The 14,424-nt window shown below is 46.3% G+C and overlaps 1 protein-coding gene across 2 annotated transcripts in view; it reads left to right on the top strand.

The window, feature by feature from the left end:
- Positions 1–14,424, top strand: part of LOC144125501 (neuroligin-4, Y-linked-like) — a 338,755-nt gene that overhangs the window by 309,620 nt on the left and 14,711 nt on the right. For both annotated transcript variants that reach the window (XM_077658945.1, XM_077658946.1), the window contains exons 7-10: positions 3,721–3,833; positions 12,163–12,455; positions 13,042–13,254; positions 13,619–13,804. In XM_077658945.1, coding sequence (XP_077515071.1) covers positions 3,721–3,833; positions 12,163–12,455; positions 13,042–13,254; positions 13,619–13,804 — 805 coding nt within the window. The remainder of the gene's footprint in view (positions 1–3,720; positions 3,834–12,162; positions 12,456–13,041; positions 13,255–13,618; positions 13,805–14,424) is intronic.

Genomic DNA, 14,424 nt, shown 5'->3' with positions numbered 1-14,424 from the left:
AACCAATTATTATTATTATTATTATTATTATTATTATTATTATTATTATTATTATTATTATTATTATTATTATTATTATTATTATTATTATTATTATTATTATTATTATTATTATTATTATTACTCTAACAAGCAGACTGCCACCCCTGTGCTCTTTTGTACATGGTCTAGGAACTGCCCTCACTAGCGGGCATTCCCTCTCTATTTCTATCCCCAGCGACAGCTGTTAGTGGTATGGACTCCGGATCCGCGATGTCGGTGTAGACGTCCGCACAGCGAGGGCGGCTGGAGGGGGGTAGAACAGCTGTTTAAGCCGCTGTGCCACACGTGCGATGAAAACGGTATCAGTAAAAAGGCAGCAACACCGCACGCATAGCACAGCGTAGGAGCTAGTCTACTTCCCTATTATACTGCTTACCATCTCCTCCTCTTCAATTATAACGAAAACAACTCTCGCTGTGTTACAAAGCATAACGCGAAAGTTTGTTTGCTTTTCTTAGAAGCTCCTTTACGGGTTGACCTACAATGCTTTTTTTTTTTTTCATTGGTAAAAACTCGAAATCCGCCAGCGCCTCTGTCGCGGCCATTCTGATTTGTTGTGGTTGTTGCTCCTTCTCGGAGATATCTAACTCCAAAAAGTTGTTTATGCGGCCATTATTATCCAGCAGTTCTGGGTAAAACCATTTTTGAACGGCAATGAATCTATGAACGCAATTTTTCGTGTATTGTGAGATTTCACTATAACAATCAATATATCCACAGATCTCCCGTCGACAGGCTTGCGTTTTTTGCTATTAACGTTTTTGCTACCGTCAGAAGCCTTCCATATTGGTATTCTATGACATTCTTAACTGCTCGATTCGAGCGATGGGAAAACTTTAAAAGAAAGATTTTGCGACACATCGAAAGAATGAACCATCACCTTCAATATTTCCTTAACAGTACCTTACAATTTTTCAATATTCAAAATTTTTGTCCGAGAATGTTGACCGTGATTAAGTCACGAGACGCCTGGATTACGCGTGTACAAATAACTGATGCTGATAAAGCCAGTTTTTTTTTTTCTGAAAAATGCTTGCTTCTCCGGTGCGTAGTTCGCGCAGTTTATTATTACAGGATACAAAAGTTTGACCAAAAACCTACTGATTTCCCCCTCTTATAAACAAATATTTCCCGACTGAGCGTCGGCATCGCTCGGTAAGTTTTTAGCTGCGTTCTCGATTCTATGCCGAGCTGCTCTTGACAGGCAAACTGCTGCCTTCGCTCCGTAAGCCATTGACTCCATCTCCCCTTTTTTGTTCTTCCCCTGGTTCCCCGCTCTTCTCCTGGTTGTACTCTGTTTTTAAATTTTCATGCAAACATTTTGGGAGTGCAAAGCAAATACAAGCTTAAAAGTACTTGTGTTGTGCACAAAGATTTCGGATTTTCACCACATTTTTTCCCTATTTGCCACGCAGTCAAGTTTCGTTTGCAGACAACAGTGTTTAAGTAGACCAAGCATTTAGTTCATCTTAAATCGAAAACTTTCTGCAGAAATCCTGCATTCTACAATAAAACACTAATAAATCTTAGTGCCCTCGCTGTAAAGGAGTGGCGATAAAATTGTTCAGTGTATCAGATTTATTCAGAATTAGACCAAGGCTTTACAATTTCCAGTTCGCCATGCGTCTTTATTCGCACCGTCGTAATTTTTTTATTGACAATTTCTGTCCTGTACCGAGTGTAAATTAACCGGACACCACACTTTTTCCTCAGTGTTTCGCTATAGATCTATCACATGTTTAGAAATATCACAACCCCAATAACAAATTTCATTTGTTTCTGCGATCACCAAAAGCTCCCGTGTGCAAACAAACTGGCCTACAAGCTAAAAAAATGTTTTCAGCTGAGCCTTCCCCGCAGTGAACCTTCGTACAATCAGAAAAAGTTAACTGGGTAGGAGGACGTTGAAAATGATATATCATGAACATCTGTGCTATTCACTGCACATTACTTTGCTGCGCTGTGGGTTATGAAGGGGCGTCGGAGTGGAGAGCTTCGGATTCATTTCAACAAACTAGTAGCTTAACGTGCCCTTAAAACTTATTTCGCAAGGGTTTTTGCGTTTCACCTCCCTAAAAACGCGGTCGGCGCAGTCGGTTATTGAACCAGGGACCTCAATCTCAATGGCGCAATGTCCCAGCCGCTGGGCCTTCACAGCGAAGGGGTTGAGAGTGATCGATGTTAACGTGCATTCTAGAAGAGTGTAAACAGGGAGCAATAAAACGACAGAAAAGATTTTACTTTTTTTCCTCCCTCCAAAGTGCAGCAGGGCGTTGCCTGCCCCGGTTTGTCATGTGCCTGTATTCAGCCTCGCTCCCCGCTTTTGCTTGCATCTTCACTTTCTTCAATGGCAATTTCTACGGTACATCTAGCGAGGAGAACAGGGGCATCCTGCAATTTCTTCAGTCCTTCTCCGCTGGCAGCCTCCTCCTCTTCTTCGTTTCTTCTTCTTTCTTTTTCTTTTCTTTCTGCGTAGGCGTTCTATCGGTTTGTTGTCTTCGAGCTGGTTTCGCTTGCTGCAACGAGTGGCGGTTCTTTGTAGCAGCGCCGGCAGTTCGCTATTCAATCCGGCAGGCTCCGTTCAATCTCGGAGCGATACCTTCTTCTCACTATGTTTGCTTTCTGCACGTGCCACTATTTTTTTTTACTGCTTTTTCTTCACTGTCCTCCTGTTTTGTGCAGACTTGCTTTCTGTCTACAGAGTTCTCACTCGTTCTCTATCAGTGCTGGGAGAAATATTTGCTTCATTTCTCTTTGAACTACGTCTTCCAGTCCCATGTTATTTCTTTTTTTTATACCTGCTTTTTAATGTCCCCGATGTCACTTCCGGTGTAAGGAAAGCTTGCCCCTCTTTTCCAATCCAATCGATGCTCCTGGGAGTGCTATTATATCGGAGGAAAGCACCTTAAGTATGTAGTGTCGTCTGCTCTGTTTTTGTTTTGGCAGCGATTCACCATCTAAACTCTCGTTAAGACTTCCTAGAAGATTATATATCTCTTATACTGTTTCTTAATGCTGTACTCTGAAACTGAGGGCAATCCTTTCTATGGTATTTTCAAGCTTACGGTGAAGCGAGCCCTTTTGGGATCCAAGAACTGCCTTTTCACTGGATAGCCGGAGATGGTCCAAAAGTAAACAACCAACGATGAACGTTTTAAGAACGAGACAGCTGTGGCTTGGTTAGCGTAAAATAATAGTACGCCGTTAAAATTCAAGCAAGCTGCTTGAGAAGTCGTTATGTAATCCTTCCTCACCCCCACCCCCAACTACTCCGAAGTAGCAACCAGTCTAAAAAATCAAGCTCTTCCCTCCCACAGCTGGGTAGGCTGGTATGTCCTCTTTCTTTTTATTTGTGTTCACCCAATTTTTGTTAAATGTTTCCAGTTCTTGTGCCCGTTCCTACAAGGGTATTCAAAAATAAAACTGGAGTTTCAGAGTAGAGCTGACTCGGAAAGAATGAAGATGTGCGTATCATCGTCTTTGAAAGTTGTCGTCGCTCATCGACAACACAAAACCTGAACTCCAAGCACCATCACCTTAGGGATCCCTTTTTAGCAAGATTGTGCTGTTAACAGTGTGGCGATGATTAAAACGTAGCTCGCTCTGTGCGCACTTCTTTAAAGACGTGTACACTTGCAGTAGGCGTAGTCAGACTGATGATGATGATGACACTTGCAGTTCACCGAACTTCACATTGACGGAGGCGGAGTCCGAGCGGGGCAAAGGTGGCCGTGGGGAAAAGGTCGCTTGGCCTGCTTATGACCCCGTCCACCAACGATACCTCACCTTAGGTAAGAACCACCAAACACATTATCCCCCCGCAAAGAAAAAAATAATGCGGAGTGACCTCGCAGACCGACTGGCCATTAGCGTTTGTGCAGCCAATGAAAGCCTTACGCACCCCAGAGGCTGTACCTTGTTTCCCCGCTTGTTGGTACACTGTGCACCTGAGAGCTACGGCGGGCGCCAGCAAAGCATGCGCTGAATGCACAAAGCTTCTCGCAAGTCAGAGTCATCCATGAATGACTCAAGCACTTCATTTGGGCAATCATGGTGACCAGGCGGGCGGTAACAGCCAATCAAGCACTATTCTAACGCCACTTCCTGTTTCAAAATTCAGTTCTTGATTTGCTGATGCCAGCTGCATCATACAGTGTAATTCTAGCAAGTTGTGAGATATAGTGCAGTCAGTGATAGCCTTAGGGTGTCGCATACCAACTTGCTCAATACATTTCATTGCAGGTACATTTGCAGGGCGACACCTATTTGATTTAAATGCAAGCCAATGGAGCCAGCTTAGGCAAATCAAGCTCTCTTCTACTATATTTTATTCACTATTCCATTCGCTAGCCTTTGTGCCTGCTTTATATCTGGAGAGAAAGGGAGAGGGAACTCAATAACTAACGGCATACCGCGATAAATGGGCGAAGGAATTTATGCTCTTTTTCTCTTTTCTCCGTGAGGCGGCGCTTTATAGACAAGCATCCGGCAGTCATGAGTCATGACTGGAGCTGGTCCTATGACGTAAGCCATAGCTCCGCTTAAGTGGCACCACGTCGCTGTGAATAAACGAACCAAGGCGTCCGAATGGTTCCCACTGCGAAGCGCTGCGGAGAGAAGTGCGGCTTGCACTGAAAGAGGGAAGGCGTTGTCCAAGTGTTCACAAAAAAAAATGACTCCAGCGCCATCAAAAGCTCTCCGTATCCGACCATATATCTTCCCTTCTGGTGAAATAAGTTCGAAACCTGGGTGACTTAATGCATACGATAAAAGTGTCCGCTGAAAAAACGGGACACAAGAACAAAACTAAAAAAGGGGGTGGACCTGCAGTTAACCTTTTTTTTAAAAAAAACAAGCATAAAAGCCTCAGCTACGCACAAACACACACACACATACGCGCGCATGCTCGGAAAAAAGTAGACTTGCCTCAGACAGATGAATAAAAATAACAAGCTTACGATGGATAAAAAACAACCAGGTATGCAGTTTTTAGAGATGACGCCTCCTTATTGCCTCATCTCTTATTGAAATTGACGAAGGGCTACTCGAGCATACCTTATCGAACTTTTTTATGAAGAAGCCCTGTTTGGCTTCTTTGAGAGCTTCTCTATGTGCGCTAGCAAACTATGGCTACAGGAAAGCGAGGTCGATTCAAGAAATCGCTCTTTCCATAGCCAGATGTTGAGTGTTATCAGGTTAACGTTGGTTGCGGAGCACCGCAAAAAGCGGCCTGGTCTAGCCTGTCGTGCTAGATTTGGGTTTTCTGCGAGAAAGTAGCGGTGTTGCATGATCGTTTGTTCCTTCGAAGCATGCAGTTACTTACAATATTTTTCACGTGATGCAAAAGCTATGCCAGCACAATTGTAGATACTGCACTTATGCCAAAACCTAAAGGGCTCATGACTAGACTATGGTCGAAAATTTTCTATACTCCTGCGGTTGTCAGGCATCATCTCTGGAACTCACAGCCACAGACTTTTTATTTAAAAAAAGACTCATTAACAGCACAGTTACAGCCAAAGCATTATAGCATTTTTCCCTCTGCCGTGCCCGCTTCGAGTTGGTTTCTCTCAACCGTCCGGTCGGCAAGCCTTCGCAAACCAAATTTCGTTTTTTCCTGCGCTTTCAGAGGAAGGTGGAGAGCACGTCACGTATCTACGTCATATCCCAGCCTCGTCACGTGCTTTTTCTTGGTTTTGGCACCCGGTGACACGGTATGTGTGAAACGCGATTACCAGTACTGCGGAGGGGGGGGGGGGGCACGAAAACGTGCGACCAGCTTTTAGTACGAAAGCATTAATCCGAAGGTTCCGATCCTAGCAAAATTGTCTAGCTTTTGGCTGTTAGAGAGCAACCTGGATCGCGCAAGCCCCACCGGTGGCAGCACCTGCCATCTCAGGGCAATGGCGAACCGCTTAACCGCTGCACCACTGCGCCAGTAGTGGTATGGGGACTCCCAGGGATCTATAGATGTAAAGTGGAGAACGACCTTCTGCATATATGGGAATTAACCAATTACGCTATCGCGTCATACCCTTAAGGCGGAGCTTAAGTGTCCTCTCCAGTTTTGACGATACGATGCGCCCGCGTTCATACAGAAAATTGAACGGAGTGAGCGACATGCGAAGAACAGATTAGCACCCATACTAAGCAGAGGCATAAATGGACAAGGGCAAGAAACTAAAATGTACATTTGTATTTTTTTGAATGTATGCCAAAACGAACGGCGCAACGCAAAATAATGATAGCAACAAGCCGACGACGAGCCGTCATTTGTCATTCGCACGTGAGCCAGAACAATCGAACAATGAAATTCAGTTCACTGCGGCGTTGCAGCAAAGCCTTTCCAGCGTAGAAGATGAAGAGGTTGGCTCTGTCGAAAGAAAGCGCGAAGAGGCTTTCATTAGAATTTTCCTCGTTTTACAGGGCGCGCATGGCTCTAAAATTTTGCTGACGATTGTACCAGCTTAATCTACGCGCTGTGTTTGTTTGTTTGAAATCTGAAGACCTGGCAAGTGGTCATTTAAGGAACGCATTACTTTTTTCTTTAAAGGATGCCTCGCCTGTGAAGCATTTGTACGCTCTCCTAGTTTTGGGCGTGTATAAAACGTTCCAACCCGTAAATGTTAGCTCACAACATGATGTTAGGAGGGCTTATATAGTCTTCGTTTTTGTACGTCGATAGCTGCACATGGAGTATTGTGCTATAAGTAAACGTCGTAATCAGTAGCGCCACATACAGCTTATGACCGAAAACTTCTGCGCATGCCTGCTGAGCCGTGAGGACTTTATTTAAGCGGGTCACGGTGAGCGTCGTCGTCAATGTTCACTGTGTGGTCGCGCTCATCACTGCGTCTTCTCTGCTATGAAGGAAGGTGAAAGATAAGACAACTACCCCTTAGGCAAGAATCGCGACAAATATTTCTCTACCTCCCTCTCCTTCACCACTTTCCTCCCAGCGTTGCTCATGTGTCGACTGAGAATGAGACAGCTACTGTGCCTCTCCATTTCTTATTTTTGCCTCTGCATCATGACAATGCCGTATAGTATCGCCTAAAGCGAATAAAGCTTAGGCATATCTGCAACATTTATTTGCCTTCAGATGTTGATTGTAAGCGCGCGAGATCTTTTTTATATGTACTGCTACAAATTCTCTTTTTTTCGCATTAAACTAAGCCTCTCAGTAAGAAAAACCGGAAACACTGGTTAAGGGCACGGTGAACGGGTGGCCGACCTATAACGGGCCTCGTCAAGCTGTATACCTACAGCTTATAGTCCAGGCAACCAGCCAGAATTCTCTGGGAAATAAATGGAATTGAATGGAATAAAGAACTCCCGTGGGGAGATCGAGCGGCCGTGCTTGAGTCTTCGGGTCTTTTGCTCGAGAGCTGCACACACGTTTCATTTGTCAAGAAAAAATTACCTCTACGCTTGCCACTGGTCGCCGCGACAGGCGCCGTTCAATGAAATTTAACCCAAGTAAAGACTAATGCTGCGTACCGGCAAACAAATCGACGGCTCTAGCCGGCGTTTACGCTGCATGGAGGTCGAACGTCCGTGACTTTCTTATCGTGAAAACAGGTCAATTACAGAAAAACGATGGCACGAAACACCAGTAAGCTTGCTGCCGTATTCCTACATATCTCTTCTTCCCCTCGTTGTTGACACTGCCGGAGACAAAATCACGTTTGTTTGAGTTTAAATAAAATTCTGACAAGTTCAACGAATGGTATTAAGTTGTCCTTTCCATCACACGAGCATGAGCATAGGAAACTTTTGCTTGGAGGCTCATTCCGTGTGTCTAACGTAAATATATATAAATATATATAAAGGAGAAAAAAACAAGTATAAACACAGATTGCCTCAGAATGGAGTACTACGCCCCACATGGGATTTCCTCGAGCATGAGAGAACCGTGACTGCGCTTTTCTTTCCATTCGTTCGCACATTTGCGCGTTCGCCTTCCCTCGCGAGCTCGCCTTACACAATTCTCCGTCGGGCGACCTCGCTCGCGTAGCTCAAATGACTGCCTCCTTTCCATCTTTCCTTTTAGCGCTGAAATCTGACGCGTCACAGAACCGGAGCTCGAGCGCGCTGGCTTTAGAATTTGACGAGTCCCAGTCTCGAATGGCTCAGGGCCCCAGTTATTTATTAGGCAGCTCGAGGCACGGGATGTAGAGACAATGGAGCCGGGATGTTATCTTGTGTTTAACCTCTTTCTTTTTCGTTTGGAAGCTTCGGAAGCGGTGACAACTGCTTCTATGCGCCTTTTTTGCTCCTGATCGTCTCGCACGTCAGAACTTTCGTGGATCAGAGGCTGAATCTCTCCGTAAAATTGGTGCGCCCCTATAGAAGAAGCTTCGCACTCTCCGAGCCCAGGTCTTTACAGGTTCACCTTCACCGTGCCTGGTTTAGTTTCGTGTTTCCAGTTTTCAGGTGTTGTATGACAAAGTGCAGCCCAGAACTTTGAGCGCTGGCTTAGCAGGTACGTTCTGCGGGAAAACTAGCGGGCCCCGTCAAGAGAGACACGGCCAGTTATGGGAAAAAATTGAGAACAATTAATTAAACTCACGGCCTGGAATGCGGGATGAGACAGGCGTGCGCACTAGAAATTGTGCGCTCAAGAAATCAAGGAATAAGCACGCAGGAAATGAGAATATGACGTATTCTAGCCGAAACTTTCAGCCAGGCTCTAGCAGGTAAGGGTTAGTGGAATAATGTGATTTCTGTGACTAATTTGTAGTTGGTGCGCCAGAAAAACGAACGCACTCAGGAATTCATACTTTAATTTTGTGCAAATAAACCGCCTTCGTTTCAAAGTTTTGCCCGACTTAGGAATAGCACTAGTGAGGTTGCAAGGAGAGCGTTCGTGAAGTATTCTTAACGGTCGACGTTCACACCATCGACATGGTCATGGGAACAAAGAAACCTGCTACATGTGCTTACGCAAATGGCATTTGTTGCTGTTAGAACGAAAGCGCTGACTATAAAGTGGAATAGTATTTATTATTTTCACGTCACGCAAATGTCATTTGCTGGTGTTAAAGACGATAACGCCGGCTAGAAACTGTGGCGACAAGTTCCTCGGAAAAAAAAAGTGGTAGAGTTTTGAGGTAGTTAAATCGAGTGAACGTGGGAAAGCAAGGGACGTTAAGGTCACTCTCAAGGTCACCATCCAACTGGCTGCAAGCTGGCGTGACGCTGCTCCGAATTAACCCAAGTTTACCCGAGTTACTCCGATGCTTTACACAAGATTTTTGGTTGTTACCGTGTTAGGTAGTGAAAAGGGGGAAATTGGGGGACGGGGGGCTTCGGTAAGGAATGAAACCCCTCCTACTCACGAGCATGGTTACGAACGAGTAATAGCCCGCGCCTGGGTAGGAGGACGACGCTCCGGGGACAAACGGAGCGACCTCGTTGAAGGCTTTCCCACAACGCTAAAATAAAAGCCCATGGAGAAGAGTCACGCCGATCTGACCGCGCGCGAAGAGCATCCCCATCCCTGCATCCTCCCAAGCCAAATATCTCACGTTAAGAACCTGCATTTTCGTCGCGCACGCCGGTCGTGCTGCGGCGATGCAGATACCTTCCCCTCGCGGTTAACGCTACTAAGTTACAGAATGGCAAGCCTTTTCTCAAGGATGTCCAGGCTTCAGAAGAGGCGCGAATGGCGGGTCCCCACATACTTTGGGAGGACCGCCCTGCCGAAATGATCAAATATTGGAAAAGTTTGATTGACAGGTCCGTTCATCATGAAGGTGAAAAACCATTCTGCGCAAAAAGTTGAATTTCTTGGTTATTTTTTTTTACTTTGAAATGAAAAACATTTTTGGATACTATACGCCAAGAGGAAAACAAGTCAGAAAATTGAAAAAATTGTGCTTGTAACACAAATTTATAGATTAGTTATTAATTGAGTGCTCAAGCAGTGTTCCCATTTATAAATAATGGGGGACTTGTAGCCTATACGACACCCCTAGTAGAGCCAGTCGAATAAATACGCTAAACGTAAGGCTATCGAATTCAAAATTATAGGGAGTAATTTAACATGATAAGTGCATAAAAAGGCGTCTATATATATCTGTGTCGCGAAGCTTTTAATTCATTCGGATATCTTCTTTAGTTTTCTTTTTTTTTCACCACATTTGTGCGCCGAAAGGAATTGCTTCTGGTGCAACATAACAACGCTTATTCCTTACGTAAACAGTAGAGGCGAACGTGCAGCCCTCGCATTGCGCCCGCACAAAATGCTGACCAGCACAGAATACTTTAGCGAACACACAAAATTTGAAAATCTGAAAGCGACAGTTTCTGTGTTTCGTTCCTTTCCGTGTTTTTTTAATAGAAAAAAAGGCGAGGGGAGCGGTCGCTCCCTTTCAGGGCTGAGTAAATGCCGCGGGCAGCGCGTGGAAAGAAAGAGAAGAAATTCCTGACCACTGTTAGTGTATGGCCTTACGTTACCCAACAGGAGCCTATTTGTAAAGACAAAATGTTGGCGGGAAGTTCGCTTTCACGCTCCACCGACACTTACAAAAGCATATCTTTTCAAAACAAGCAGCCACCAGAGAGAGCGAATAAAATAAAATAGGAAAAAGTAAGCACGTCGACGCCCCAATTCCATTTCGTGGTCTATCGCTCTGCAATACAGCACCTGTCCGGCTAGGCTGTCGAACAACACCGTAGCCACGCAAGCGATGGCCATCGTGTTGCCGTGCTGCGCAACAGTTTATACCCTCAGGGTCCGAAGGCATTACAGAGGGGAGTGGAAGGACAGACATTGGTACTATACGGTGCAACAAGAAGAAAAATAACTGGTGTAAGTCAGCAAAAAAGAGAAAAACAGGAAAAGTGTCAAAAGATGACAGCGAGAACAAATGCAAGGCAAGTTAGCAGAAATTACATACGGTAGTCTTGAAAGTACTGAAGTCAGTAACGTCGGCTACTTAACTTGGCAGATGGTTCCAACTCTCAGAAATGCTGGGCACAAATGAATACAAACGATGTTTAGTATGGCATGAAGGGACACCTACTTTATGGCGATGATCAATTGCGGCCTGAAACATATGTAGGGGGAGTTAGTAGCCGGCTCTTCAGGACAGGGTTGTTATTGTAGATCTTATGAAATAGGCACAAGCGAGAAATTAATCTACGGCGTAAAACAGTGGTAATGATAAAGTACTTCTCATAGCACACTAGAGGAACGGTGATAATTGGAAAGTATAAAACGCGACACTCGGTTTTGAACCGATTCAAGGACTGATGCGAGTCATTCAATTTAGTTCAAGATGTGTGTTGTGTTGTGTTGTGTTGTGTTGTGTTCAACACAACACAATCATAAGAATTAAATTGCTGAATGAGCGAGCAGCATATCTGCATAAAACAGCACATACTCCAAAAATTACAACTTTGTGGTTTTATCTATCAAGTGTATCAGTGCGCGTAATATGTTATAATGTAGTATAAGCGAGCTTGAGAGCAAGAAAAACGGCACATTATAATGTTGGTGGACGTTGTACATTTTTTACAGCAATAGCATGAGAATAAATGATACAGTTGCAGCTAATATGCTGAGGGCAATTCAACATCGTTCTTACGGTGCTGGGGGATGCAGGCCCTTCTAGTGTCATCCCGCTTGTCATTCATTCATTCATTCATTCATTCATTCATTCATTCATTCATTCATTCATTCATTCATTCCCTTTTATTCATTCATTTTAAATTCGTTCACTTTCATGTGCATTCCCTCGGTAACCTAACAGAAACTGAACGGATAAAACAAGCAATCCACTCTTTAGACGTTTTAATTATGGTTCTGTCGCGCTTCGCGTACTTCAGTACTGCTGACGTCTCTGCACAGCAGTTTTCGCATAGAATTCTCGAGCGCAGTTTCATAAAAGGTTAGTGACAATGCAGCTCTGGACCCACGCAGCACGCTTCTTTCATTTGTGGTAGAGCAGCGCAGAACACCGGAACAAGAGACAAGCGCTTGTCTCTTGTCCCGGTGTTCTGCGCTGTTCCATCACAAATGTGTAACCAACATGCTCAGGCTACTGCCCTGGCCTCTCTCATACTTCCCAATAAGCGGTTTGTTCACACCTCACCTCCTCCTTCCTGGCGCAGGCACTAAGCCCAAGGTGCGCGACCACTACCACGCACACCGGCTCTCGGTGTGGACGCAGCTGATTCCCAAGCTGCACCGCGCGGGCGGCGGCGACGTGCCTCGGGCGCACCACCTTCTCGAGGACTTCGACGACGCGGCCAGCTACGACGGCGTGGTGCGCGAGGTGCCCCCTCCGCCACCGCCCATGGCGCCCTCGCCCACGCCCGCGCTGCCACACTCCACCGTCGATTCAAACTCGGGCGGCGGGCCGCTCACCACGAGCGGCGGGGCACGCGCCGGCAAAGGTGCCCAGGTGAGGATCGTACAGCGCTCAGATCGGAAGAAAACGGTTGGGGTTTACCGAGTTGGTCACTCGATGCATCAAAGTTACCAGTAATCACCATCAATATCACTATCAAACAGGAAACGTTTACCGTGCTTATGAATTGTGCCATTTGGCTTTCTGCGCACCGGCGGCCGTAGGAGTTTCTCGAACCTTGAGGCCACGGACAAAGGCTCAACTTCCTCCCTGCCTGGAGATTCGGCCTGTCAATGGCAGCTGCGTCATGAAAGTCTAAAACAAAAGTGCTGAGCGGACCCTTCAGTTTCTAGCTGCATGGTTATATTGGCAAAAAGTTGTAGATTTTCTTGACTTCCGTGTTGCGAAGACTTTGTTCAGCATCTGTGATTTCCGTACATGCACGCACTGTAGACGCAGCTACACAGCGGCCTAGAAGTTGACGACAAGCCTTTCCATGCCCCCCCCCCCCCCCCGCCATTTTTTTTTTACTAAGACGCCGCCCGTTGATAGGGAGGCCATAAAATACACCTGGCTGCTAAGCGTGCAGTTCGGCCTTCCTAAACCACTCACGGAAGGATTCCGGTTCCCCAACGCGCAGGACGGTGGCCGCGGCGGCGTCACGACGCCCGGGGACCCCAGCCAGACGGAAGCGATGGCCATGCCCCAGGGCGGCTACTCCACCGCGCTGGGCGTCACCATCGCCGTGGGCTGCTCGCTGCTCATCCTCAACGTTCTCATATTCGCCGGCGTATACTACCAGCGGGACAAGGCCGGCCGGGCCGCCGACAAATCCAAGAAGAGGCCGTTCGAGGTAGGGGCATCTGTGACAGCCTCCTTGCAAGGCACGGAGCTTCCTTTCCACAGGGTTCTAGGCCAGTGTATACATAGCCCCCCCCCCCCCCCCCCCCCCCAGCCCCAGTGCAAACAAGCCCCAGGCAACTTGTTTTACTTCTAATTAGCTGTGTTTTGTGGCAAATACCTATTGTAAGCCACCAATAACAAATCATCAATGGTTAACGTTTCAGGTCTAGGTTAGTAGATGATCACTGTGTCAATTGGGAGAAGAAGCATGATTATTCACTTGCGCAAATGGTTAATAGCATAGACGTTGTAGTCATTAAACTAAGACAAAAAGTGTCAGCGGAGCCCGCTCTTTGACCGGACCGACCTCGCAGCCTCCGCGGCTGGGTGACGAGCTGGGCCGGGGCTCACCGCCATCGCAGCCGGCCTCCATCCTGGCCGGCAGTGGCACGCTCAAGCGGCCCCCTCCGGCTTCACCCTGCGCCGGAGGGTGCGATCATCTAGACTACCAGAGCACGCCCGCCGTCGTCACAGGATGTCTGGCCGTCGCGCCACCCAAGGTGCGTGCCACTGCCACCGTTACGGAGATAAACAAAATGTTTTCTGTCACCAAATGAGACGTCAGACACTGCGGCGATGCTTTTTGCTTTTGGTTTTGCTAATTCAATTTTGCGACTCTTACGCAATTTTTTACCAAGCATGCGCATGCTCCCCAAGAAAAGGAGTAAGAAGTACAAGCACGGAAAGAAGTAGTCGGAGCACGTTCAGCTACTCTACCAATAATCGCGGCCGTCCTTGTGGAAACTAAATGTCAGTGGTACATTCATGCGCCACTTTTTCATAGGTACTACCGAGCACGCGCATATGATACAGCTTATTTCTTATGGGAAACTCTTGGATAGAGTCGGAACGAAGCAGCGTCCTCATTTTGACTCCGTTTGCACCTGTTTAATATTTAATGTTCACTATACTTTTACATTTATACCAAGTGCAGAAGGAGCGACCGCGTGAATTTCGCTGCTCGTGATATGCAGAAGCGGTAATTCGATGTTGCGCTGCATGTGCTCGCAGTGTTAGGTCGATCAGGTCCATACATTACGAACATATCACAGACATACTCATCTGCCCAGCGCTACTCGTGGAGCAAGTGTTTTTGCTCTTGCTACTTGATATGTGGTTT

This window comes from Amblyomma americanum, chromosome 3, assembly GCF_052857255.1.
Source record: "Amblyomma americanum isolate KBUSLIRL-KWMA chromosome 3, ASM5285725v1, whole genome shotgun sequence".
Taxonomy (NCBI): domain Eukaryota; kingdom Metazoa; phylum Arthropoda; class Arachnida; order Ixodida; family Ixodidae; genus Amblyomma; species Amblyomma americanum.
Note: the sequence above shows the minus strand (reverse complement) of the source record. Positions and strands in the feature narration are given on the sequence as shown.